We start from the raw sequence: 26761 nt of genomic DNA, 5'->3' as shown, positions 1-26761 counted from the left end.
ACGATGTGTGTGCCAAATATGGAGGTAAATTAAACTCATTTCTTCTGCCTCAACCTGAAATGCTTATTCAGTTGCTCTCTCCACAGATGCTGCCTGACCTACTGTTTACAGCATTTACATTTCTTATACCAACTGTCCCCAGCTAATAAATCAGTACCCCACCAGGATGAACTCTCGGATGGAGAAGTACGAGTTGCAAGGAAATAGAATCCATTCGCGGTGTGGGAGGGTATAGCACCATCAACGACACAACACACTCAGGCCTGTGGAAGGGGGTAAGCAAAAACACAGGAGATTTTTTACCCTCTTCCCCCCCCCCATCCCAATCTCCTGCACATAACCTGTTATCAGGCTTCTGAACGGTCCTTCCATAAACTAGGGTAATATCCATTTTATTTCTACCTCATTGCGGACATTGGATTTTGTCTGTGGAAATGGTGCGCTGCAATGCTGACAACAATATTCTGCATTCTGCTCTTTGCTCTTCTTATTGTACTTGAGTTTCACTTGATTTTACTAATGTGTAGTACTATCTGATCTAATTGGATACCATGCAGCACAAAGCTTTCCACTGCATCACCATACACGTGGCCATAATAAACCTTAGCCTATCGTTTTCCAATGGCAGTATTAGTGGAGGTGTTTTCCTCAAAGTCCCTACGAGACAGGAACACTAGGACCACAATCCAATGTAGTTAGGACACAAATGCAGCAAGTATCTAAGATGACAAATGCCATCTATATACTAAAACTCTCGTTTGTTATCTTGTTTGTGATTGAACCTCAGCCAAAACGGTACACGATAGCATGACCATTTTAGGCCCACCTTACTCACCATTGTCACTTTAGTGATAATGCAAGAAGTTTTATTGAAATCGGTCTTATATTTTTTAAGTTATTCACATTTTAAAGATTAAAAGGAGGGGAGGGGAGGAGGGAAGGGGGGAGTGGGGGAGAAGGGAGAGGGGAGGGGGGGTTGAGGAGAGAGGGGAGGGGGGGAGGACAGGGTGCTGCACCAATGCAGGAGAGGTTTGGGCCCAAAGGGTCCACTTTGTCTAGTATTAGCTATTAATACTAGAGTTCATAATTTCAAAATAAATTGTTACAATTGTACAAGGTGTGGGTGAGACCACATCTGGGGCACTGTGCACTGTTTTGGTGAGTATATTTAAAAAAGGAAAAACTAGCATTGGAGGCAGTCCACAAGAGATATATTCCAGAGGTAAGTCCGGAGATAAAAGTGTTGACCAGCAATGGACAAAAATGTTAGATGTGTGTTTTTGAAGTTCAGAAGAATAAGTGGTGATGTTAGTGAAGCAAACATAATCGCAATGGAGACACAAGGAATTGCAGATGCTGGAATCGTGAGCAAAACGCAAAGTGCTGAAATAATTCAGTAGGTTAGGCATCATTGTTGGAAGAAATGGATAACGGCACTTCGGGTTGGGAACCATTTTCAGATGAAAGAAGGATCCGAACCTAAAACGTTGCCTATCCATTTCCTCCACAGATGCTGCCTGACTCGCTGAGTTAATCCAGCACTTTGCCTTTTTTTGGTGCATTTCACGTTAGCCACCATTTTCTGCACAAAACATTATGGTCAAGATCCTTAGAGGGCTTGACTGGGTAGATGCCAAGATGCTTCCTCTCAGGGAAGTCTCAAGTGACGGGACACAGTTACAAGGTGGCGATCATTTGGAAGTGAGGTGTTGAGGAACATCTTCTCACAGAGGGTGGTGAAATGCCTTCTCTATTCTGTCGGGTTGTGGAGGTTGAATCAGTGGATTATTTAAAGAGGAAGTAAATAAACTTTTGAAAGATCAGGCAATTGAGGACTACTGGAAATTGGCAGAGAGGTTGGCTCCCAGGGCAGGCCACGATTGCATTGCATGACAGAGTGGGCTTGATGGGCTGAATGGCCTATTCCTGATCCATCTCTCGTGCATTCTTGAGTGACGCGGTATTACCATCATGATAAATGGGATCGATTCAATGCAGCTCACTCAGATAGAAAAATAATTTCTCGCTGTACTTCATCCAAATCAAATTTGCAGTGGATGGCATAAAGCAGACAACCATGAAGTCCAGAATGCAAATCCACCCAGCATCTGGGAAACACAGCCTTTCCACCATTTACAAGGAATTGACAAGGACTGTGATGGAATATTCCCTGCTTGATTTGGTGAGCACAGCTTCCAATAACACTAAATCTTGGGACTTTCTACTTCACGGCAACTTAAAGAGTATCTTCAGCAGACAAACTGTATTGGTTTGAGGTGACAAATTCCCAACACCTTCTCGAGGCAAATGGCAACATGCAACAAATGCTGGCCTTGCCAACAGCATCACTTACTATAGATGAAAAGTAAAGACGAGAGCAAATTAAACCTGGGATACCAACCCAGCTGGTTCTTGAATGTCCCACAGGGGTGAACCTACAGCCTTCAGTGTCCCACTGTCAACCAGTCAGCATCTGCTATGGCTCAGTGTGAGGCTGAGTACACCGCAGTGTGAGGTAGGTGTGCTGCCTTTTGGAGGAGGCATTTTGAGGCTCCAACTGCTCTCTCAGAAGGACATAAATGATCCAGTGGTACTATTCTGCAGAGAACAGGGAGGCTCTGTCCAAGGACGTCCTTCAGTCAACATCTAAAAGAGATGGACAGATGATCTTTTGGGTCGGGACATTTCTTCAGACTTTTATTGAGGAACCATTCCCTCCATAGATGCTACCCGACTCTCTGGGTCCTTCTTCGCAAAATGCTGGAGTAACTCAGCAGGTCAGGCAGCATCTCAGGAGAGACGGAATGGGTGACGTTTCGGGTCAAAAAAGTACAACATGCTCCGAGTCCTTCTAGTTCATTATTTTTTGCTCAAGGTTCCAGCATCTGCAATTCCTCATGTCTCCATCTAAAATTAGATGGGATTACACAGCCGGCAAACTGGTTGCTCTGCTTCCCACAAGACAGCAGGAACGCCACGTACAAAACTGGACCAGTCACATGAATATCACGGCGACAAGAGCAGGTCAGGTGCTGGCTATCCTGTGGTAAATAACCAGCCTCTGACACTTAAAAAACCTTTCCACAATCTATAAGCCAGAAGCATGAGTGGATAGTCCCCACTTGCATGAATGAATTCAGCTCCAGTTTCACACTAGATAGAGCTGCCGTCTCACAGCGCCAGAGACACAACCTCAGCTGCTGTCTGAAGTTTGCACGTTCTCCTTGTGATTGTAGGGGGTTTCCCAGGAGTGCTCAAATTTCCTCCCACACCCCAGGGATGTGTGGGTTGGTAGGTTAAGCGGCCAATGCCAATTGCCCCTGGTATGCAAGGTTGTGGTAGAATGTGGGGAGATGATGAGAAGGTGGGAATAAAAAGGAATAATGTAAATGGGTTGTTGGTGGCCAGTACGGACTTGAAGGGCAGTAAAACCCGTTTCCATGCTGTTCCACTCTGTGAGTCAGTTGCTGATTTACTCTCTCTCCAAGCTTTGGGCAACATCCACCTCTTAGTCAGGCTCCAGCCCCTCCCCATGATGTCCTCACACACCCTCGCCCCTGTTTCCCAACTACCAAGTGTGACACATTTCCGTACCAATGCCAGAGTTCCTTACTTTCAGTGACTGAGCTGATGTCAGGGTGGGATAGTTTGTGGGGCCTGAAGTTGGCACGGTTATTCATGTGGAAATGGATTAGGTGACAGCTCCAATCCATAGGGGAAAGAGGCAGAGGTCAAAGACAACCAACATGGATATTTTCAGCACGCCAGACGGGAATTCTAGTTACCGTCACCTCTGCAAGATGGTGGAGAGCACGTGCCTCTCGATCATCCAAAGCATTGATAAATACAGCGAATAGTCACGCCCCAACCCAGGTCATTCACACATCTTATCCAGAGTTTACATACCTGCTCAGTCCCGGACAATGGGAAGGTATTCCAAATCAAGATGCGCTTTGTGAATCTCCCCCACCCCCCCCCCCCCCCCCTCCTCCCCTCCTCCAGCAGAGTGGGTCTTTGTCTTCAATGTTTCCCAGTTCGTGTGGTCTGGATAAAGTGGTGAGAGGTTGGCTTGTATTTCTAAGCATCCTTCAATTAGGCACAATAATGACAGGCTCGCCCACTGCTTGGCAATGGTCTCACCTCCCAGTCAGACTGCTTCATTCCCAGGCGGAGTTTTTCCCCGGTCCCCAATTGTGGCAATATCCCATCACGAACATCACTAAATTTACGAGTCGTCCTTAAATACAGGCATTTGGACGGGCAAGGGCTGATTAGCGATAATCAGCATGGTTTTGTACATGGGAGGTCGTGTCTCACAAATCTGATTGAGGTATTTGAAGACATGACCAAAAAGGTCGATGAGGGTAGAGCTGTAGATGTTGTATACATGGATTTTCAGTAAGGCATTTGACAAGGTTCTGCATGGTAGGCTGATCTGGAAGGTTAGATCGAATGGGATCCAAGGAGAGATAGCTGAATGGATAGCAAATTGGCTCCATTGAAGGAAGCAGAGGGTGTGATGGTGGAAGGTTGCTTCTCGGACTGGAGGGCTGCTACTAGTGATGTGCCTCAGGGTTCGGTGCTGGGCCCGTTACTGTTTGTCATCTACATTAATGATTTGGATGAGAACATATAGGGCAAGATGAGCAAGTTTGCTGATGATACAAGAGTGGGTGGTTATGCAGATAGTGAAGATGGTTGTGATCGATTGTCCAGTTGGGCTGAGGAATGGTTGATGGAATTTAATACAGAGAAGTGTGAGGTGTGGCATTTTGGGACGTCTAACAAGGGCAGGACCTACACAGTGAATGGTAGGCTTCTGGGGAGTGTTGTAGAGCAGAGGCATCTAGGAGTGCATGTACTTGGTTCCTTGAAGGTCGAGACGCAGGTAGATAATGTGGTCAAAAAGGCTTTTGGCATATTGGCCTTCATTAATCAGAGTATAGAGTATAGAAGCTGGGAGGTCATGTTGTAGTTGTATAAGACGTTGGTGAGACCGCATTTCGAATATTGTGCTCAGTTCTGGGCAACATATAAAAGGAAAGGTATTGTCAAGCTTGAAAGGGTTCAGAGAAGATTTACGAGGATATTGCCAGGACTAGAGGGTGTGAGCTATAGGGAGAAGGGTCTGAAGAAGGGTCTCGGCCCGAAACATCACCCATTCCTTCTCTCCTGAGATGCTGCCTGACTGTAATGTATTCATGCATATTCATGTGCCATGTTAATGAGTGGGTGTTCCTTTAGCCGAGAACGCTGGGTAAATAAAGGCTGGCGCGATTCAGGCAACGAACGTGTGAGTGTACTTTATCTTTATGCCGTGTTGAACATAACAGTTTGGCGACGAGGACGGGATTGTGGAGGAGACAGTTTGTTTTGCATAGCTAGCATAGCTTTTGTACTGCTAAGTTTTAGGTGCTTTGCTACACCAGAACAGGCAGAAAATCTGAGCTTGTGCAAGGAAAAAAAAACCTCTCCTCGTTCCTTTGTTTAAAAAAAAAAAGAGAAGGACAAAATGGCCGCGTCCACAGGCTACATTGGAAGCCTGGGCATCTTTGACAAAAGTAGAGAGCCGTTCAGCTCCTATATAAACATAGCACAAAAAGTAAGGAAATTTGTGTTTGGTAGATTATTTCTTTGTTGTAACAATGCTTCTTGGCAATAAATCTTATTCCGTTGGAAAGCCTGTTTATTTCCCTTTTAAATGGTGCCACATTTGTAAGGAACATGCATTTGTGGGATGAGCAGCAGAGCTGAGTATGTGGGTTGCGCCCATGAAAAATCTGCCAAATCTTCTCTGCCAATGCCAAACAGCTTATTCTGCCATTGACTCTTGTTCGGTGTTGTTTGGTGGATTGGATGATTGAAGTCTGAAGAAACAAGACATATTGGCAATTTAACAATTTATTCATTTAATAAACAGGAGCCTCAGTAGCGTGTGGAAGAACCATACACAGCCACAACAGCCTGGCACCTCCTCCTCATGCTGGTCACCAGCCTGGTCACACACTGTTGTGGGATGGCATCCCATTCTTCAACCAGCATTTGTTGCAAGTCAGCCAACGTGGTTGTGTTGGTCACTCTGGCACGAACAGCATGCCCAAGCTGATCCCACAAGTGTTCAATGGGGTTGAGGTCAGGACTGCTGGCAGGCCATTCCATCCTCTCCACTCCCAAATTCTGGAGGTAGTCTCTGAGAAACCCTGCTCTGTGGGGGCGAGCATTGTCATCTTGGAGGATAGAGTTCGGTCCCAGACTGTGGAGATATGTGATTGCAGAATCTCATCTCCATATCTCTGTGCATTGAAATTGCCTCCAATGATGACAAGCCTCGTTTTTCCAGTGAGGGAGATGCCGCCCCACACCATCACACTGCCTCCACCAAAAGATGTTACTCTATCGGTGCAGCAATCAGCATAGCGTTCTCCGCGTCTTCTCCACACTTTGACCCTATGATCCAACTGCCGTAGGCAGAATCTGGACTCATCGCTGAACATAACGTTCCTCCACATGTTCAGGTTCCAGTGCACGTGTTGCCGACACCAGCGCAAACGGGCCTGACGGTGAAGGGCAGTCATGGCAGGCCTCCTGGCAGCGCTATGAGACCGGAGATCGGCTGCGTGCAGTCTGTTCCGAATTGTCTGGGCAGAGAGCCGTCGGCCATATCGTCCTGCAAACCTTGACTGCAAATCTGTAGAAGACAGCCTACGGTTCCTAAGTGCTGACAGGGTGAGGAAACGGTCTTCTTCGGGTGTCGTCTTCTTGGGACGCCCACTTCACGGCCTGTCTCTGACATCCCCCGTTATATGGAACTTGGCCTTCACTTTGGAGATGGTACTAGGGCTCACTCCAAATAATGCCGCAACTTGGTTTTGCGGAACACCAGCTTGAAGTTGCCCTATCGCACGGGCCCAATCCAGATCAGTCAAACGTGGCATGCCGATTCTTGGAGCAGACACCTACTGACCACTGTAGCCGGGTCCATGCTCACAGATGCTGCCAATCAGGCACCTGATTGTCAGCACCTGGGGGTACCAGAAGCTCAAAACAAGAGTCAATAGCAACAGCAGAATAAGCTGTTTGGCATTGGCAGAGAAGATTTGGCAAATTTTTCATGGGCGCAACCCATATACTCAGCTCTGCTGCTCATCCCACAAATGCATGTTCCTTACAAATGTGGCACCATTTAATAGGGAAATAAACAGGCTTTCCAACGGTATAAGATTTATTGCCAAGAAGCATTGTTACAACAAAGAAATAATCTACCAAACACAAATTTCCTTACTTTTTGTGCTATGTTTAGAAAGAGCAAACATGTTCTTCATGGCAAACAACATCACGGAGACCAGTGGTGAAGGAGAGGTAGTGGCTGCAACAAACAAGGCCGTTCGTGAACGCATGAATGCGATTCTGCTCACGGAGATCGGACCTGAAGTGTACGGCACACTCGTGAATATCCTTGCGCCCATAAAGGCAAAAGATGTGCCTTTCAGTGACATTATAAAGAAGTTGGAGGAGCACTTCAACCCAAAGCCTCTGGAAATTGCAGAATGCTACAAATTCGGCACGAGAAACCAGAAGCAAAACGAGACAATCAGTGAGTACATTGTTGCCTTGAAAAACTTAACGTTGCACTGTAACTTTGGAACCTTTCTTGAACGCGCACTACGCGACAGATTTGTTTGTGGTCTAGTGGACGAACTAATTCAGTCCAGACTCATGAGCACTCCTGATCTTACGTTTGAGATGGCATGCAAGATTGCTACTACAATGGAGATGGCATCAAAGAATGCTCGCGAGTTTCGTTCACCACATATTGCAGTGGCCGTGTACACACACAAAGCAGCGCCTATGGCCAATCCAAAAGGGGCAAAACTGAAACCGAAGTATGGCGGGGAGCCGAGTGCAGCCAGTTGTTATCGTTGCAACGGTAATCACCCATCCCAATCCTGTCAGTTCAAAACAGCTAAGTGCTATAACTGCCAGAAGAAAGGCCATATCGCCTCAGCATGTCGGGCCAAGTGGGAAACACATGACAACACCAGAAAAGAGTTCACAACTTAGAGATGAACCCGGATGATAATGAACTTGGGTTGTACATCATTCATGCAACTGATGTCAATAAGCCTACAACCAGCCAAGACAAGGACTTTCAAATTAAACTATTGGTTAATGAACAGTTAATTGATATGTGCATTGACACGGCAGCAGACTGTTCGGTCATGAGCAAAGACCTGTATGAAACAAAGTTCTCACAGACACCATTGTCCGAGAGTAAGGTCAGGCTGAGAACCTACTCGGGTGAAGCCTTGGAGACGTGCGGACAAATGAATTGTAAAGTTCAGTGTAATGGACAATCAGTAACACTGCCCATCATAGTGGCCAGCTACAGAAATAAACCAACCCTCCTTGGAAAGGATTGGCTGAGTAAAATAAAATTAGACTGGAAGAACATTTTCAGCATTGATGTGTCCAAATCACGTCTTGAAAATGTCGTAAGCAAACATGCTGAAATATTTGCTGATAGTTACACGGGAATAACAGGGTACTCTGCACACATTCGACTGAAGCAAGATGTGAGACCTGTGTATTGTCGACCAAGACCAGTACTATATGCGCTAAAGCAACAAGTGGAGGAAGAACTCAACAGGTTGGAGCGGAATGGAGTACTCGTGAAGACAGACCAGAGCAACTGGGCAACGCCAGTTGTGGCTGTGCTCAAGGCTGATAAAACTGTTCGACTATGCGGTGACTACAAAGTCACAATCAACCAAGCTGTTGACGACGAACAGTATCCTTTGCCAACCTCGCAGGATCTGTATGCAGAACTTAGCGGTGCAAGAGTCTTCACTAAGCTGGATTTGTCTCATGCTTATGCCCAACTCAATGTTGACAAAGAAAGTCAGCAGTGCCTGACCGTCAACACACATAAGGGCTTGTATTCATACACAAAGCTGCCCTATGGTGTGAAATCTTCCCCGAAAATCTTTCAGTCCGTCATGGACAAAATGTTGCAAGGCATTCCGCACTGTGTGTGCAACCAGGATGATCTACTGATATTCACAGTGGGCATGGAAGAACATCTGGAGATACTCGAGCAAGTTCTCACACGACTGAACTGCCACAACGTCAAACTACGAAAGAGCAAATGTGCATTTGCACAATCAGAGGTGATCTACCTTGGACTCAAAGTAGATTCCAACGGACTGCGCCCTGTGAAGGCGAAAGTTGAAGCAATTGCGAATGCCCCAAAGCCCAACAATGTGTCAGAGCTACGATCATTCCTTGGGATGGTGCAGTTCTATGCACGATTCCTTCCAGATTTAGCAACCGTGCTAAAGCCACTACATCATCTGTTACAAAAGGATGAGAATTGGATGTGGGGAAAGGAACAACAACATGCATACGACATCTGCAAGAAAAACCTGACAAATGACAAACTCCTTGTTCACTACGACACGACGCGCAAGATGAAACTTGCTTGTGATGCTTCAAGTTATGGTGTAGGTGCAGTGATTTGCCACGTAATGGATGACGGACAGGAAAAGCCTATTGCTTTTGCCTCCCGCACCCTCTCACCAAGTGAGCGCAACTATGCACAGATAGAGAAGGAAGCACTCAGCATTGTGTTCGGAATCAAGAAATTCCACCAGTTTCTTCTTGGCAGACCATTCACCCTTGTGACTGATCACAAACCACTACTCACGATACTGGATCCCAAGTCAGCTATACCTTCCATGGCGGCATCAAGGATGCAGCGCTGGGCAATTCTGTTGTCCCAGTATGACTACAAGGTGGAGTACAGAAGCTCCAAATGCAACGCAGTGGCAGATGCGTTGTCCCGATTGCCCCATGAGAACTCTGACGTGGGAAGCGAGAACTCAATCTACACACTGCAAGTCGTAGATGAAGATTTTCCAGTGACTGCAACAGAAATTGCAGCTGAAACAGAGAAGGACACTGTGCTGAAGAGTGTTTATGAACAGACATTGAATGGTTGGACTGAAATCGAGAGTGGATCAAACTCGGAACTGAAGCCTTTCTATAATCGACGACATGAATTATCATGTGAGCAGGAATGCATAAAGTGGGGTTACAGAGTGGTTGTACCAGAGTCTTTAAGAAACAAGATTATGTACGAACTTCATGCCGAACATCCTGGCATAGTTAGCATGAAGTCAATTGCTAGAAGTTTTGTATATTGGCCTGGTATAGACAGTGACATTGAGTCACTGGTGAGCAAATGTAGCGTGTGTCAAAATTGCCGCAGTAAACCACCAAAAACACCACTGCAACCCTGGTTATGGCCAAGTAGACCGTTTCAGAGAGTTCATGTAGACTTTTGTGAAAAGGGTAATGATAATTTTCTGGTACTAGTAGATAGTCATTCCAAATGGATTGAGGCTAAGCATATGGGGTCAAGCACTACTGCTGGGTGTACCATAGACGAGTTGAGATCGTTTTTTGCATGTCATGGTTTACCAGAAGAACTTGTTTCTGATAACGGACCACAGTTTCGTTCAGAACAGTTCAAAGAGTTCATGCAGTGTAACGGGGTAAAACACAAACTTGTTCCTCCATACCATCCAGCCTCCAATGGGGCGGTGGAAAGGTCTGTTAGAGTAGTCAAAGGGGCTCTCAAGAAACAGGTTTTGCAGGGTAGTTCAAAGCTCAGCATGAAACATCGTTTGGCTAGTTTCTTGCTGAAGTACAGAACCACACCACACACAACTACGGGTTATTCACCTGCAGAACTGTTGATGAAGAGAAGGCTAAGAATACGCCTAAGTCTAGTTCAACCCAATTTGGCCTCGAGAGTTGAGCAAAAACAGTTAAGTCAAAAACACCACTTTGACTTCCACAAAAAGGAGAAGAACTTCAAGCCAGATGAGCAAGTTCGTGTGCTCACTCCTCCCAACAAGTCCAGTCGAGACAAATGGGATGTTGGGAAAATAGTGGAAGTGTGTGGGACAAAAAGATACTTAGTGGATGTTGGAGACAAGATCAAAAGTGTTCATGTGGATCAAATGATTCCAGCCAAAGATGAACCAAAAACTGAGCATGAATTCCTAATCCCTGAGTATTCATCTGAAAGTAAGTTAGAAAAGACTATTGTGGTTGATACACAAAATTCAGTGAGTACAGATAAAGAAACAGACTTGTCTAGTCAAGGTCAGCGTACTAAAATAGAGCCAAACAAGCCAACAGTTGAGTCTATACGTACATCTGTTACGCCTGTTGCACCTGTTACTGTTAGACGATCAGGCAGGAACCGCAAACCAGTAATTAGGTTAAATTTGTAAGTTAGACAACTCACTCTACAACTAAAATGAAAATGTGTGAATATGTAAAATAAATGTATTATGTTTAGCATTTGAAATTTTGTGAATATGGTTAAAGGTATTGGTTTAAATCAAGTATCACAACATCAAAATTGTAACTGAGTACTTGGATTTAATACTTAAAAAAAGGGAGAGCAGTGTAATGTATTCATGCATATTCATGTGCCATGTTAATGAGTGGGTGTTCCTTTAGCCGAGAATGCTGGGTAAATAAAGGCTGGCGCGATTCAGGCAACGAACGTGTGAGTGTACTTTATCTTTATGCCGTGCTGAACATAACACTGACCTGCTGAGTTACTCCAGCATTTTGTGAATAAATACCTTCGATTTGTACCAGCATCTGCTGTTATTTTCCTACACGAGCTATAGGGAGAGGTTGAGTAGCCTGGGTCTCTATTCCTTGGAGTGCAGGAGGATGTGGGGTGATCCTATAGAGGTGTACAAAATCATGAGAGGAATAGATCGGCTAGATGCACAGAATCTCTTGCCCAGAGTCGGGGAATCAAGGACCAGAGGACATACGTTCAAAGTGAAGGGGAAAAGATTCAATAGGAATCTGAGGGGGTAATTTTTTCACACAATAGGTGGTGGGTGTATGGCACAAGCTGCCAGATGAGGTAGTTGGGGCTGGGACTATCCCAACGTTTAAGAAGTCGTTGGACAGGTACATGGATAGGACAGGTTTAGAGGGATATGGACCAAGCGCAGGCAGGTGGGACATGTGGGCAAGTTGGGCTGAAGGGCCTGTTTCCACACTGTATCACTCTATGACTCTAGATTGGGGACCTTTACCTCATTGCTGTTTCCGGGTGTTTGCTGTGCACGTCTATGTTTCCTACAACACTGCATCGCAGAGGCAAAGGAGTGGCATAGTGCTGCTGCCTCAATGCGCCGGAGGCCCGGGTTTGATCCGGAACTCGGGTGCTGTCTGTGTGGAGATGGCATGTTCTCCCTGTGATTGTATGGGTCACCTCTGGGTGCACTGGTATCCTCCCACATACCATGGTCGGTGTGGACTCAAGATCTAGTTTCATGTTGTATCACTCAACACTAACTGTATTTCCGCTTTGAGATGACACAAGCCTCTAGAAAATAGAACAGTACAGCACAAGAATGGGCCCTTCGGCCCACAATTTTGTGCTGAATATGATGTCAAGTTAAACTGATCTCAGGCTTGTACATGATCTATATCCTTCTATTCCTTACATCTCCAAGCTATCTAAAAGCCTCTTAAACGTCATTGTCTTATCTGCCTACACCACTACCCCTGGCAATATGTTCCAGGCCCTCACCACGCCCTCTGTAAAAAAACTTGCCCCGTACATCTACATTAAACATTCCCCCTCTTACCTTATAACAATGCCCTCTAGTGCTAGCCATTTCCACCTTCAGACAAAGGTTGTGATTGTCAACCCTATTTATGCTTCTCATAATTCTAAACACTTTATCAAGTTCCCCCTCAAACTGCAATATTTCAGAGAATTAATCCAACTTTGTCCCCTTGTAGCTGAAATCCTCTAATCCAGGCAGCATTCAGGTAGCAATACTCCAAATGTGATCTAACCAACGTCTTACAGAGCTGCATCATGACTTCCTGACCCTTATACTCAATGCCCTTGGTAATGAAGGCCAGCATACCATATGCCTTCTTTACCACCCCATTTACAGGTGCTGCCACCTTCAGTGAGCTATGAACTTGGGACTCCAAGATCCCTCTGCACATCAATGCTGTGAGGGGCCTTGTCATTAACTGTAAACTCTCCCAAAACATCCACGTGTAATGCCTCACACTTGCTTGGATTAAGCTTCTGAAAAGTTTGCAAAGAATTAAGCCTTTTCTTAATAATTTAAATTGAACGGTGCGCAGGACAACACATGTACTGTGGACTGATCACTGACTGAACCAGGCACATGCTTTTGTAGATGTTCTTTTATGTCTGTGTCCCGATTTAGCCTATTTTGCACATTATAAGACACCCGAGGCCAATATTTTAATGCTTCAGACCTCCTCGGATAACAAAGATTACCCTTCCTACATTTCCATACAACAGAGAAAGTTGGAGATACAAGGAAATGCAGATGCTGGTTTACAAATAAAGACACAAAGTACTGGAGTAACTCAGCGGGTCAGGCAGCATCTCTGGAGAACATGGATAGGTGACTACTTCATTGATTTTGTCACAGATTGTGTAAAACACAAAGTGCTGGAGATACTTAATGGATCAGGCAGCATCTGTGGAGGGAATGGACAGGTAAACATGTCACCTTTTCCAGTCTGAATAGAACTCTGATGGAGGCAGAAAAACTTGAGTAACCTAAAGTTGTTCAGTTTGATATTGAGTCTGGAAGACTCCAATTCCAATTTGAAAAAGGTGATGTTGTTCCTCCCATTTACTATGCGTATTATTACAGTACAAGAGACCACAAATAGTTCAGCATGGGAGCTAGGTGCAAAATTAAAGAGGCCGGTCACAGAAACCTCACGGGCACCTCTGCGGACTGAGTGTGGATGCTCCACAAAGCAGTGACTGAATCTGTGTCTGGCTTCTCCAATGTGGAGGAGCACACATTGTGAGCTCAGAATGAACTTGTGTATCACCTTTCACATCAACACAATACAGACAATTAAGAGAGACACAAGAAACTGCTAGTGCTGGTATCATGAGCAAAACACAAAATGCTGGAGGAACTCAGTGTACCAGGTGATATCTGTGGAGAGAATGGATTGATGACGTTTCAAGTGGGGGCTTTTTTCAGAAGGGTCCAACCTAATGTTTACCTGTCCATTCCCTCCACAGATGCTGCCTGATCCGTTAAGTATCTCAAGCACCTTGTGTTTTTCACAACCTGTGACAAAATCAATGAAGTAGTCATTGATTCTACATAGACATGTTAAATGCCTTTCAGTACAATTGAAATATAACGTAAAAAATACAGCTTTTAGAAATCCACACGTTGGTTGTGTGCGGCAACACTTCACCAAAGCTTATCTGGCCACAGATTCTGTCAGCCAGTTTGAACAAGCCCATAACTTGTTCTTTCGCACAGTGTATGAGCTAATGGCACCGCCTGAGTTGAATCACACTGTACAATTCTCCACCCTTCCCGGTGAAGATTTCAGGGCCTGTTCGGACAATAAACTTCCTCTGTCATTTGATTCATGTTGTTTGTGTGTGGTACTTTGTTAGCACAGGCTCATGGCAAATAGAGCAGTTCTCTGGTTAGATATGAGCTTTTACAGTTCTTATTATTGCCTGCTTTAAAAGATAATTTGGGTCATTCACCCTTCATAAAGATCGTCACTGATTTTCCTTCGTCTACGCCGCATCTGCGCCTGGGATGAGGTGTTTCACACTAGGGCATCAGAGATGTCCTCATTCTTCAGGAAACGGGGCTTCCCCTCTTCCATTATAGATGAGGCTCTCACTAGGGTCTCTTCAACATCCTGCAGCTCCGCTCTTGCTCCCCCTCCCCCCATCCGTAACAAGGACAGAATCCCCCTCGTTCTCACCTTCCACCCCACCAGCCAGCGTATCCAACAAATCATCCGCCAACATTTCCGTCACCTACAACGGGACCCCACCACTGGTCATATCTTCCCACCCCTCCCCTTTCTGCGTTCCGCTGAGACCGTTTCCTCCGTAACTCCCTGGTCCACTCGTCCCTTCCTACCCATCCCCGGGCACTTTCCCCTGCAACCGCACGAGATGCAACACCTGTCCCTTAACCTCCCCCCTCAACTCCATCCAAGGACCCAAACAGTCTTTCCAGGTGAGACAGAGGTTCACCTGCACCTCCTCCAACCTCATCTATTGCATCCGCTGCTCCAGATGTCAACTTATTTACATCGGCGAAACCAAACGCAGGCTCGGCGATCGCTTCGCTCAACACCTGCGCTCAGTCCGCATTAACCAATCTGATCTCCCGGTGGCTGAGCGCTTCAACTCCCTCTCCCATTCCCAGTCTGACCTTTCTGTCATGGGCCTCCTCCAGTGCCATAGTGAGTCCCACTGGAAATTGGAGGAACTGCACCTCATATTTTGCCTGGGCAGCTTGCAGCCCAGTGGTATGAGCATTGACTTCTCCAACTTTAGATAGTTCCTCTGTCCCTCTCTTCCCCTCCCCCTTCCCAGATCTCCCACTGTCTTCCTGTCTCCACCTATATCCTTCCTTTGTCCCGCCCCCCTGACATCAGTCTGAAGAAGGGTCTCGACCCGAAACATCACCCATTCCTTCTCTCCTGAGATGCTGCCTGACCTGCTGAGTTACTCCAGCATTTTGTGAATGAATTCCACCTCTGTGTCATTTACCCGCACTATCCTGTATCCCTCGTTTCCCTAAATATCCAGAGATCTAAGAATCTCCATTTTGAATGAATTCAATGACAAATCAAAACTTCTCAGGGAAGAAAATTCCACAGACTCACCATCTCCGAGAGGACATTTGCCCTCATCTCTGTCCTAATTGATCTACCCCTCGTTCTCAAACCGTGTTTCTGGTTCTAGACTTTTCAACCACCATCCCAGCATCCATTCAGTCCTTCAAGTCACATCTCATTCTAAACTAGAGAAGACAGGCCAGGTCAACTCACCATCTCATGTGAGAAACCCCTCTGCCTAATTGTTGAAACAGATCACGAATAGCCAGGGCCCCAAGAGCCAAATCTTGCTTGTCAATCTGAGAAAGACATGTTTATTCCCAATCTTTTCTTTTTTCTTTCTTTCATTTTTTATCCCTCTCCAATAACTAAATCTCAATCAGTGCTAATATATTGATCCCTGATTCCATGTACTCTAACTTTGCTGAACATGCAAGACCTTTTCGAAAACTTTCAGAAAATTTACTTGTCCACTGGTTCCGTTCCCCCTTATCTATTCTACCTATCACAACTTCAAAAGAACTTCTAAGGATTAAGTCAGGCACAATTGCCCAAGCTGACTCTGCTCTCCCAAGTTGGTCTGTTATTACATCCTTCATTATTAATTACAGCAGTTTTCTTACTACTGACATTAAGCCAACAGTTCTCCATCTTCACTTCGTCTCTCCTTTCTTTAACATTCACAATACCCTCCAACTCATAGGGATAATTCCAGCAGTTATAGAGTTTGGAAGATGACACCAGGGCATTCACTACCTCCAAAGTCAATTCTTTCAAAACTTTTGGGTGGAACTTTAGGACCTTAAGATTTATCAGCTTTCAACCTTGCCATCTCTTCTCCTATGAGTTTCAATCAGTACTGCAGTCTTTATTATCGCTAGACCCTCAGTTTTCTAATGCTTCAGACTTTTATTGCACTTTCCTCCTTCACCGTTTCCTTATTTATCATTATAAGCTCCTCATCTCCAACCATTAATGTGCTGAAACTCATGAACCGATGCGCAGATGGCATAATTTCTGATTTGCACCTACAAAGAATACGTACACGCTTTAGGGAGGATAGGGTCCTTGGAGAGATGCTGAAAAGATTTACTAGTCTGGTGCAAATATATGGGGATTCTGTTGGGCGAGTGTTCACACTTCAACAGCCGGTTAGGGAAGATTTAAGACAGATGTTGAAAATTATGAATTGCTTTGGAAGGAGAGTAAGTTGTCCAATGTCAGAGGAAGAAATAGCCAATAGTTTTATTTATATGCGCGCAGACGTTACAATCTTGAGGTCCTGTGTAAGACAGCAGGAAAGGACAATCCCACATAGTCACTGAGAGAGCATGCAAACTCCACACAGACAGCACCCGAGGGCATGGTTGAACCAAAGTCGCTGGGGTTGCGAGGCAGATGCACAATCTGCAGCAGTCCCGTAAACTTTTAACTTTCAAGAGCGATAAACCTTTTCGAAAAGAAGGAGGTAAATACTCAAAAGATTTCCAAAGGTACGAGGCAAGAGTGAAGAGTGAAATTAATTTAGACAGGTCTCTAAAAAGCCAACACAGCTACAATGGGCCCAATGATCTCCCATGCTGTGTGATGTAGTAATTCTCCATATTTTGTGGAACCACTGAACTGCTTCTATGAAACCATCAATACACTATGTAAACCAATAAATCATTCTATAAATCTGACATTTGCATGCATTTACTGGTTATAAAGCACCGTTTCTCTTATCTCTCTAGTAATAAACTTATATATCCATAGTTGTAATGGTGGCTAAATGACGGGTAAAGTGCACTCCACTCACAGGCTGTGCTGAGGTTAGATGTTTTCTTGATGTATTATTAAAATCCTACAAAAGATGTGCGTTTTTCTTTGGACGCACACTGCCCTACACAGGCCCTACATAAGTGAGCTATATATCACAATGACGCATGTTTGGGTCAAATACTATTTTTAACCACAATAACATTGTACCAAACAAAATCTGAAGATTCCAAAGGAGGATAACAATGAAGATCTGAATTTTATGACACCTTTAACAACCCAAGACCAAAGGTGTTTCAACCGGACATTTTGCAAATAAAATTTTACACTAAATTTCATGCAGAGATGAGAAGTAAAGAGAGTACCTCGAGGAGCAGGGAGGGAAAGAGGACAAAATAACTAGAAGAGCAATATATCCATAAAAACTACATTTGAAGATGAGCACTGCAGAAAGGCAATACACCAGCGACTCACCAGTGATGCTAATTGATTGTTTGATTGAAAGATACAGCATGGAAACAGCCCTTCATCCCATCAAATCCACACCGACCGTCGATCACATTATTCTGTTCACACTAGTTCTATGTAAGCCCACTTTCGCATCCACTCCCTACACACGAGGGGCAATTAACCCACAAACCTAATACTCCCACAATTAATGTATAAAACAAAACGATTGGCAAACATCTACTCATAACAACTAGCAGGGAGAAAAGGCCAATATTCTATAGACCAATTGTCAACACAGCCACCAAGTAATGATCTCATAAACAGCAGCATGATAAAACACACACACACACACACAAAGTACTGGAGTAACTCAGAGGGTCAGGCAGAATCTCTGGAAGACTTTACGGGTTGGGACCCTTCCACGAAGATGGTTCCTGATCCGAAACATCCTCCAAAGATGCTGCCTGGCTCACTGAGTTACAACAGCACTTTGTGTGTTTTTTGCAAACCAGCATCTGTGGTTCCTTGTATCTACAGGAGTACAGAAATAGCCAGAGCAGCCCTGCTCTTTTCAAATGATTGCTGTGAGAATAACTTCCTTCAGTGTGGCAACAGAACATGAAGGGAACAATTCCAACATTGTGGTGTTCCTCCAGCTCCTGCACTGGAATACCAGTTTGAGGTTTGATGTAAACTTCCTGGGCAGACATAAAACTACAACTTAACCCGAGGCGAGAGTGGAATGCATTGAACTGCTGCCGCAATGCGAGATAGAGTTGTGGGGGATGGGAGGGAGAAACAGAATATAACCAAGTGGCTGTCAGTGAGCAGTAATCCTATCTAGTATACAGTGTTCCAACATAAAGCACCTGGTCTTTGTCTCATCTGAATGATGCACTAAGATCCCACGCGACCTTCCATTGTGACGCACCTTTGGACTGTTAACCTTAGTCGGAACATGATCAGTTGGCAGATTAAACCCTTCTGAGACCAGATGTTACAGGTATAGAAAGGAGAATTCAGAATTTCAGGCCCGATTCTACCTCCTACCCAAAATCCACAAACTCAACTGTCCCGGCAGACCCATTGTCTCTGCCTGCTCATGCCCTACCGAACTTATCTCTACCTACCTCGACTCCATCCTATCCCCCCTGGTTAAATCCCTCCCCACCTACGTCCAAGACACCTCACACGCTCTCCATCTCCTGGATAACTTCCGGTTCCCAGGCCCCCACTCCCTCATTTTCACCATGGATGTCCAGTCACTCTACACCTCCATCCCCCACAAGGATGGTCTCGAAGCCCTCCGTTTCTTCCTCGACCGTAGAACCAGCCAATCCCCATCGACCAACACTCTCCTCCGCCTAGCAGAGCTGGTTCTTACCCTCAACAACTTCTCCTTTGACTCCTCCCACTTCCTCCAAACCAGAGGCGTAGCTATGGGCACTCGCATGGGCCCTAGCTACGCCTGCCTCTTTGTCGGGTACGTCGAACAATCCCTGTTCCAGACGTACACTGGCCCCATCCCCGAACTCTACCTCCGCTACATCGACGACTGCATTGGTGCTACCTCTTGCACCCATGCAGAACTCACTGACTTCATACACTTCACCTCCAATTTCCATCCTGCCCTTAAATATACCTGGACTATCTCTGACATCTCCCTCCCGTTTCTGGACCTCACCATCTCCATCACAGGTGACAGACTAGTGACGGACATTTACTAGAAGCCCACCGACTCGCACAGCTATCTGGACTACACTTCTTCCCACCCGGTCCCCTGCAAAAAGTCTATCCCCTACTCCCAATTCCTCCGTCTACGCCGCATCTGCGCCCGGGATGAGGTGTTTCAGACTAGAGCTTCCGAGATGTCCTCGTTCTTCAGAAAACGGGGCTTCCCCTCCTCCATTATAGATGAGGCTCTCACTAAGGTCTCTTCTACATCCCGCAGCTCCGCTCTTCCTCCCCCTCCCCCCACTCGCAACAAGGACAGGATCCCCCTCGTTCTCACCTTCCACCCCACCAGCCAGCGGATCCAACATATCATCCACCAACATTTCCGTCACCTACAACGGGACCCCACCACTGGCCATATCTTCCCATCCCCTCCCCTCTCCTCTCTGCGTTCCGCAGAGACCGTTCCCTCCGTAACTCCCTGGTCCACTCGTCCCTTCCTACCCAAACCACCCCAACCCCGGGCACTTTCCCTTGCAACCGCACGAGATGCAACACCTGTCCCTTTACCTCCCCCCTCAACTCCATCAAAGGACCCAAACAGTCTTTCCAGGTGAGACAGAGGTTCACCTGCACCTCCTCCAACCTCATCTATTGCATCCGCTGCTCTAGATGTCAACTTATTTATATCGGCGAAACCAAGCGCAGACTCGGCGATCGCTTCGCTGAACACCTGCGCTCGGTCCGCATTAACGCAACTGATCTCCCGGTGGCCCAGCACTTTAACTCCCCCTCCCATTCCCAGTCTGACCTCTCTGTCATGGGCCTCCTCCAGTGCCATAATGAGGCCCGCCGGAAATTGGAGGAGCAGCACCTCATATTTCGCCTGGGCAGTTTGCAGCCCGGTGGTATGAACGTCGACTTCTCCAACTTCAGATAGCTCCTCTGTCCCTCCCTTCCCCTCCTCCTTCCCAGATCTCCCTCTATCTTCCTGTCTCCACCTATATCCTTCCTTTGTCCCACCCCCGACATCAGTCTGAAGAAGGGTCTTGACCCGAAACGTCACCCATTCCTTCTCTCCCGAGATGCTGCCTGACCTGCTGAGTTACTCCAGCATTTTGTGAATAAATCCTTTGAATGCAATGACTGCTTGAAGTCTGCAATTCATGGACATCACCAGTTGCTGGGTGTCTTCTCTGGTGTTGCTCTGCCAGGCCAGTATTGCAGACATCTTTAGCTTATGCTTGTTTTGGGGGCTAGTCCCCTTCAGTTTTCTTTTCAGCATATAAAAGGCATGCTCAATTGGGTTCAGATCAGGTGATTCACTTGGAATCTCAAGAATTGAACATTTTTTAGCTTTGAAAAACTCCTTTGTTGCTTTAGAAGTATGTTTGGGATCATTGACTTGCTGTAAAATGAACCGCCGGCCAATGAGTTTTGAGGCATTTGTTTGAACTGGAGAAGATAGGATATGTCTACGCACTTCAGAATTCATTATGCTTCTACCATTAGCAGTTGTATCATCAATGAAGATAAGTGAGCCAGTACCTTCAGCAGCCATACATGCCCAGGCCATAACACCCCCACCACCGTGTTTCACAGATGAGGTGGTATGCTTTGGATCTTGGGCAGTTCCTTCTCTCCTCCATACTTTGCTCTTGCCATCACTCTGGTTAATCTTCGTCTCATCAGTCCACAAGACCTTTTTCCAGCACTGTGGTTGCTCTTTTAAGTACTTCTTGGCAAACTGTAACCAGGCAATCCTATTTTTGCAGCTAACCAGTGGTTTGCATCTTGCAGTGTAGCCTCTGTATTTCTGTTCATGAAGTCTTCTGCGGACAGTGGTCATTGACAAATCCACACCTGACTCCTGAAGAATGTTTCTGGTCTGTCGGACAAGTGTTTGGGGATTTTTCTTTATCATAAAGAGAATTCTTCTGTCATCAGCTGTGGATGTCTTCCTTGGCCTGCCAGTCCCTTTGCGAGATTAGTAAACTCACCAGTGCTCTCTTTCTTCTTTATGATGTTCCAAACAGTTGATTTTTGTAAACCTAAGGCTTGGCTGCTGTCTCTAATAGTTTTATTCTTATTTCTCAGTCTCATAATGGCTTCTTTGACTTTCATTGGCACAACTTTGGTCCTCATGTAGATAAACAGCAATAAAAGTTTCCAAAGGTGAGGGAAAGACTGGAGGAAAGACGAGGTGCTGGGAGCTCTCTTATACCTGCATTAAGGGGTCATTTAAACACACCTGAGCAATTACAAACACCTGTGAAGCCATGTGTCCCAAACATTATGGTGCCCTGAAATGGGGGGACTATATATAAACACTGCTGTAATTTCTACATGGTGAAACCAAAATGTGTAAAAATACCCTTTAATAAAATCTGACAATGTGCACTTTAACCACGTGTGCTTTTTTTCTATAACAAATCTCAAATTGTGGAGTACAGAGGCAAATAAATAAACGATGTGTCTTTGTCTCAAACATTATGGAGGGCACTGTATACACAGGGTGTGATTGGCATCTGCCTGCAGATGTTGCAAAGGCAGGATCCATTGTGGCTTATCGGAGGGAACTGGAAAAACATAATGGAGAGATATTTACAAGGCCAGGGGTGGAACTACAAAGTGGCAGAGTAATGGCATAAGCAAGAAGGGATGAATGGTCTCCTCTGCTGTAACCATCAAATGATTGTTTAACTAACTTCACTCTGCACTTGGAGGCGATGATACAGCACCTTTAATGCCACACCATAACAGGCAATCGGTTATGGGCCCCTGGCATTAGTTAGTCAGACATCCTGATCCTCTTGAGGGCCCAACTACAGGCAGCCAAAGATTCCTAGCTACCATCAGACAGCTGCCTCTCCAAGGGGCCCTGGCTACTGGCGATTCCTATCCTTCTCCAGGGGCCTAAGGGTTATAGGCAGTCCGAGAGATCCCGAGCTTCAGGTTTTTCTCACCTCCAGTCCCCCCCGTCCCCCCCCCCAATCTCTAATCTATCTTTTAGTGCGAAGAAGGGTTCTGATCCGAAACGTCACCAATTCCTTTTCTCCAGAGATGCTGCCTGACCCGCTGAGTTATTCCAGCATTTTGTGTCCAGCTGCCCTTCCATGGGCCCTTGGTTACAGGCAGACATTCTCTGCCGATTCAGGAGCCCCTGGGTGGCTGCAGGCAACCAGAGGCCCCTGGTTACAGGTAGACAGCCCCGACTGTTGAAAGACTGGAGCGACTAGGCTTGTATACACTGGAATTTAGAAGGATGAGAGGGGATCTTACCGAAACATATAAGATTATTAAGGGGTTGGACACGTTAGAGACAGGAAACATGTTCCCAATGTTGGGGGAGTCCAGAACCAGGGGCCACAGTTTAAGAATAAGGGGTAGGCCATTTAGAACGGAGATGAGAAAAAACTTTTTCAGTCAGAGAGTTGTAAATCTGTGGAATTCTCTGCCTCAGAAGGCAGTGGAGGCCAATTCTCTGAATGCATTCAAGAGAGAGCTAGATAGAGCTCTTAAGGATAGCGGAGTCAGGGGGTATGGGGAGAAGGCAGGAACGGGGTACTGATTGAGAATGATCAGCCATGATCACATTGAATGGCGGTGCTGGCTCGAAGGGCCGAATGGCCTACTCCTGCACCTATTGTCTATTGACTGCAGGCAGACCCCCGCCCATTCAGAAGCCCCCAGCCAGCTAAAGGCAGACCGCTGACACAGGCCTCTACCCCCCATTGTCCTCCATCTCTAGTTGAATCCAGCAGCCAGCCAGCATGTCCTCTCCCTTCACTCTCCATCCCGTTGCTAGGGGGCCGCCATCAGCCCCGTTGCTAGGGGGCCGCCATCAGCCCCGTTGCTAGGGGGCTGCCATCAGCCCCGTTGTTAGGGGGCCGCCATCAGCCCCGTTGCTAGGGAGGGGTGCCATCAGCTGCCGTCGCCCTGGCGACATCTGGTCACAGGCTCTGCAGCTGTTCTTGTTCTGCCGACAGAAAAGTCCCTTAAAGGGGCAGGGCCGCGCGCCCGTCCTCCGTCCCGGGGCAACGCCAACGGGGTCGCCCGGGCGCCCCTCCAGGGGTCACCTCAGTCTCTCCCTCCACAGACGCTGCCCGGCCAGCTGAACAGCGCCGGCTTTTGCTCCTCATACTCGGGACACCCAAACATCTGCGGGTTTATTATTTTTTAATTTCTAAAGTTCAAATGGCGGGATGGCAGCGTTTTCGAAGAGTTAAAAAGAGTTAATGGTGGCACGTTGCCATGGCAACCACATGAAGTGGTCCCCCCCCCCCCTCTTGTCAGCCTCTACTCAAAGAGCAACGGACGCTGCCGCCGATCCCCGCACATTTACCTCAGGCTACCTGGGTCCCGCCGACAAAGTTTCGGCTGAAGCCTTTTTATTTTTCCAAAGAAAACTAATGAACTACAAACGAGGTTTTACTGAGGGTTGGCGGCCTCGGTGGGTAAACTCCGCTGGGAGGGGGGGGAAGATGAGGAGAGAGCGGGCGAATGTTCCCGGCGCACGGCCGGCCGCAGCCAGGGCGACAGGACAGGCGGCCGCCACTCACCTGTGGCTGCTCATCTTGCCTCGACTTCTAAGAGCAGTCATTCCATCCTCCGAGAACGCCGGCCTTCCCCTCCGCACGCAGCGCAGCGCAGCGCAGCCGGTGTGGCAGCTGGAGGAAGATGGAAGGAAATCCGATCCGAGTTCAGCAGCGCACCCTGGCAGGGTGTGGTTAAGAGAAAATATTCAAACCACCTCCCACACCAAACCACAAAGCTGCGGAAATAAACCCCAGAGCACGATATACATCCGTCTCATACCAGAGGGTGACCTTTCGCACCACATCTGACGGTCTCGACCAGACGAGAAATTACTATCTTTAAAAGACAGAATGAAGTGGGAATCCCAAAGTAAATGGGATTCAAGAGAGTATCCCGAGGACCATTACCTGTGGAAAGAGCACCATGCCACTCGGCATTGATCAGGGAGTTTATGCTGCTGGATTTAGCTACTTGTGGCTAATCCCAGAGGTAGTTTGAGAGTCAACAGGATGCAGGGATTATCTTTACTCTCAACGGCCCCAATTGAGAGACAAGCTTGCAGAAGTTAACAGCCCCATTCTGAAGCATCTAATACAAAGGTCTCCCTCTTATTAAAGCAATTTTTAAGAGGTATTTAGACAAACTCATGAAGAGACACGGAATTGAGGGATGGTCATCGAGTCCCTACTAGCTCTATACATGAACAATCCAGCCAAGAGCACAGCTCACCCTTCCCCATCACTACAAGTTTTTTCAGGCTCCTGTTTGGGCTGCTGACTGGTGCTGGGATAATGAGAGAATCGAAGGTGAAGAATACCACAGGTTATGACTCAGGATCTCAAAGCATGTCACTGTTTATTACCTGCAAAACAGCCACAGGATAAACTAGAAAACACAGACATGGATAAGGTTGGTGAGCAAATAACTCACACAAACAAAAAATATGTTATACATAATTGTAAGAATACTTTGTGTGCTCTGCATCACCCATTTTGAGTACCACTTACACTATATGAGTACAGTAATAGACGTCATGGAGTTATTACTAATGGGCCAGGTAAATCGCAGATGAAGTTTAATGCTGGGAACTGTTAAGTGTTATATTTTTGCAGAAATAATGGAATGAGATAATATAAATCAGAGAGCAGAAATCTGAAAAAAGGTACAAGAACCGACATCTGCTCGTAAATGTCTACTGGTCCTTGAAAATGTCAAGGCAGGTTGAGAAAGGCCTTTAGCAAGCAGAATGTACAAGAGCAAAGAAGTCACAATAAATCTTCATAAAACACTAGTCCAGGAACATCTCGATGCCAGATTTTACAAAATAAGTGAAAGGTATGGAAAGGATGCAGAAGGAATTTACCAAAAAAGATTCCTGGCATGAGAGACTTCAACACTGCTTAGAGAGCGGAGGATCATAGGTTATGGTATTGGTTTATTATTGTCACGTGTACTGATTTACAATGAAAAAAAAAGTTTTATGTGTTATCCAGGCAAATCATATCTTACGTGAATACATCAGGTAGTAAAAAGAGAAAGTAGAGTGCAGAATATAATGTTGCAGATACAAAGAAAGTGCAGATAAAAAAAGGTGCATGGGCTGCAATGAGGTACATAGGAAGATTGGGCCAAGACAAATTGTAGGTGATATTGTAGAGCTTCGCCGTATTATCTATTTTGCCAGACCAACAGAGGTCACGGCCTTAGGAGGTTGACATTCTAGCAGAAGTCAGAATTGGAAACGGATCTACCGGCTCCGGCCAGCCTGGAGTTTCAGAGCCCCGGCTGCAGCCGGCAAATACAACCCGCCAATCGGCTGCGGAAGATGGCTAGGGGAATGGATCTGCTGGCTCCAGCTGGATGGAATTCCTGAGCCCTGGCCACAGGGGGCACATTCGACCCGCTGATCGGCGCGGAAGCCATGATCAGGTCGAGATCGGACACCACACCCAGCCTCGGCGTCACATTTCCAGGAGGATGTTCGGGGGGGATTTCAAGTGCGCTCTTGTAATTTTGTCCGATTAAAGAAGATGCTGGACCACCAATTGCCGGAAAATTGGTGGTGGGCCTATAGTGGAGGCAGATAAGATAGTGGCTTTTAAATATCCACATGGATATGGAGGGAATGGAGAAATATAAATCACATTTGCCTAGCAACTACAGACCCATTTCCAAACTGCCATTCCTGTCAAAAGTCCTTGAAAAGGCAATTCTAAACCAATTAGTGCCCTACCTGCACCAAAACACCATCCTGGAAAGTTTCCAGTCAGGTTTCAGAGCCCACCACAGCACAGAGTCTGCCTTGTTGAAGGTACACAACGACCTGCTTCTCGCCATCGACACCGGCAACTGTGCAATCCTGCTCCTTCTCGCCCTCAGCGCAGCGTTCGATACAGTGGACCACACCATCCTTATTGACCGTCTCCGGTACGCGGTTGGCATTGATGGCACTGCCCTGAGCTGGTTCGCTTCGTACCTCAAAGATAGGAGTTTCGCCATCAACATAGGCAGTTATTCCTCTGCTCCAGCTAGCCTCTCCTGCGGAGTTCCACAAGGCTCCATCCTAGGCCCCATTCTCTTCTCTCTTGGCCAAATCATTCAAAGGCACGGCATTTCTTTCCAC

At 46.4% G+C, this 26761-nt stretch overlaps 1 protein-coding gene across 1 annotated transcript in view; it reads right to left on the bottom strand.

The window, feature by feature from the left end:
- Positions 1-24343, bottom strand: part of LOC144610932 (GRAM domain-containing protein 2A-like) — a 73147-nt gene extending 48804 nt beyond the window's left edge. Inside the window, exon 1 of the mRNA XM_078429945.1 lies at positions 24162-24343. Coding sequence (XP_078286071.1) covers positions 24162-24202 — 41 coding nt within the window. The 5' untranslated portion in view covers positions 24203-24343. The remainder of the gene's footprint in view (positions 1-24161) is intronic.
- Positions 24344-26761: the final 2418 nt, after the last annotated feature.

This window comes from Rhinoraja longicauda, chromosome 38 (genome assembly GCF_053455715.1).
Source record: "Rhinoraja longicauda isolate Sanriku21f chromosome 38, sRhiLon1.1, whole genome shotgun sequence".
Classification (NCBI taxonomy): Eukaryota; Metazoa; Chordata; class Chondrichthyes; order Rajiformes; family Arhynchobatidae; genus Rhinoraja; species Rhinoraja longicauda.
The sequence above is the reverse complement of the archived record's forward strand: the minus strand, read 5'-3'. Positions and strand labels throughout refer to the sequence as shown.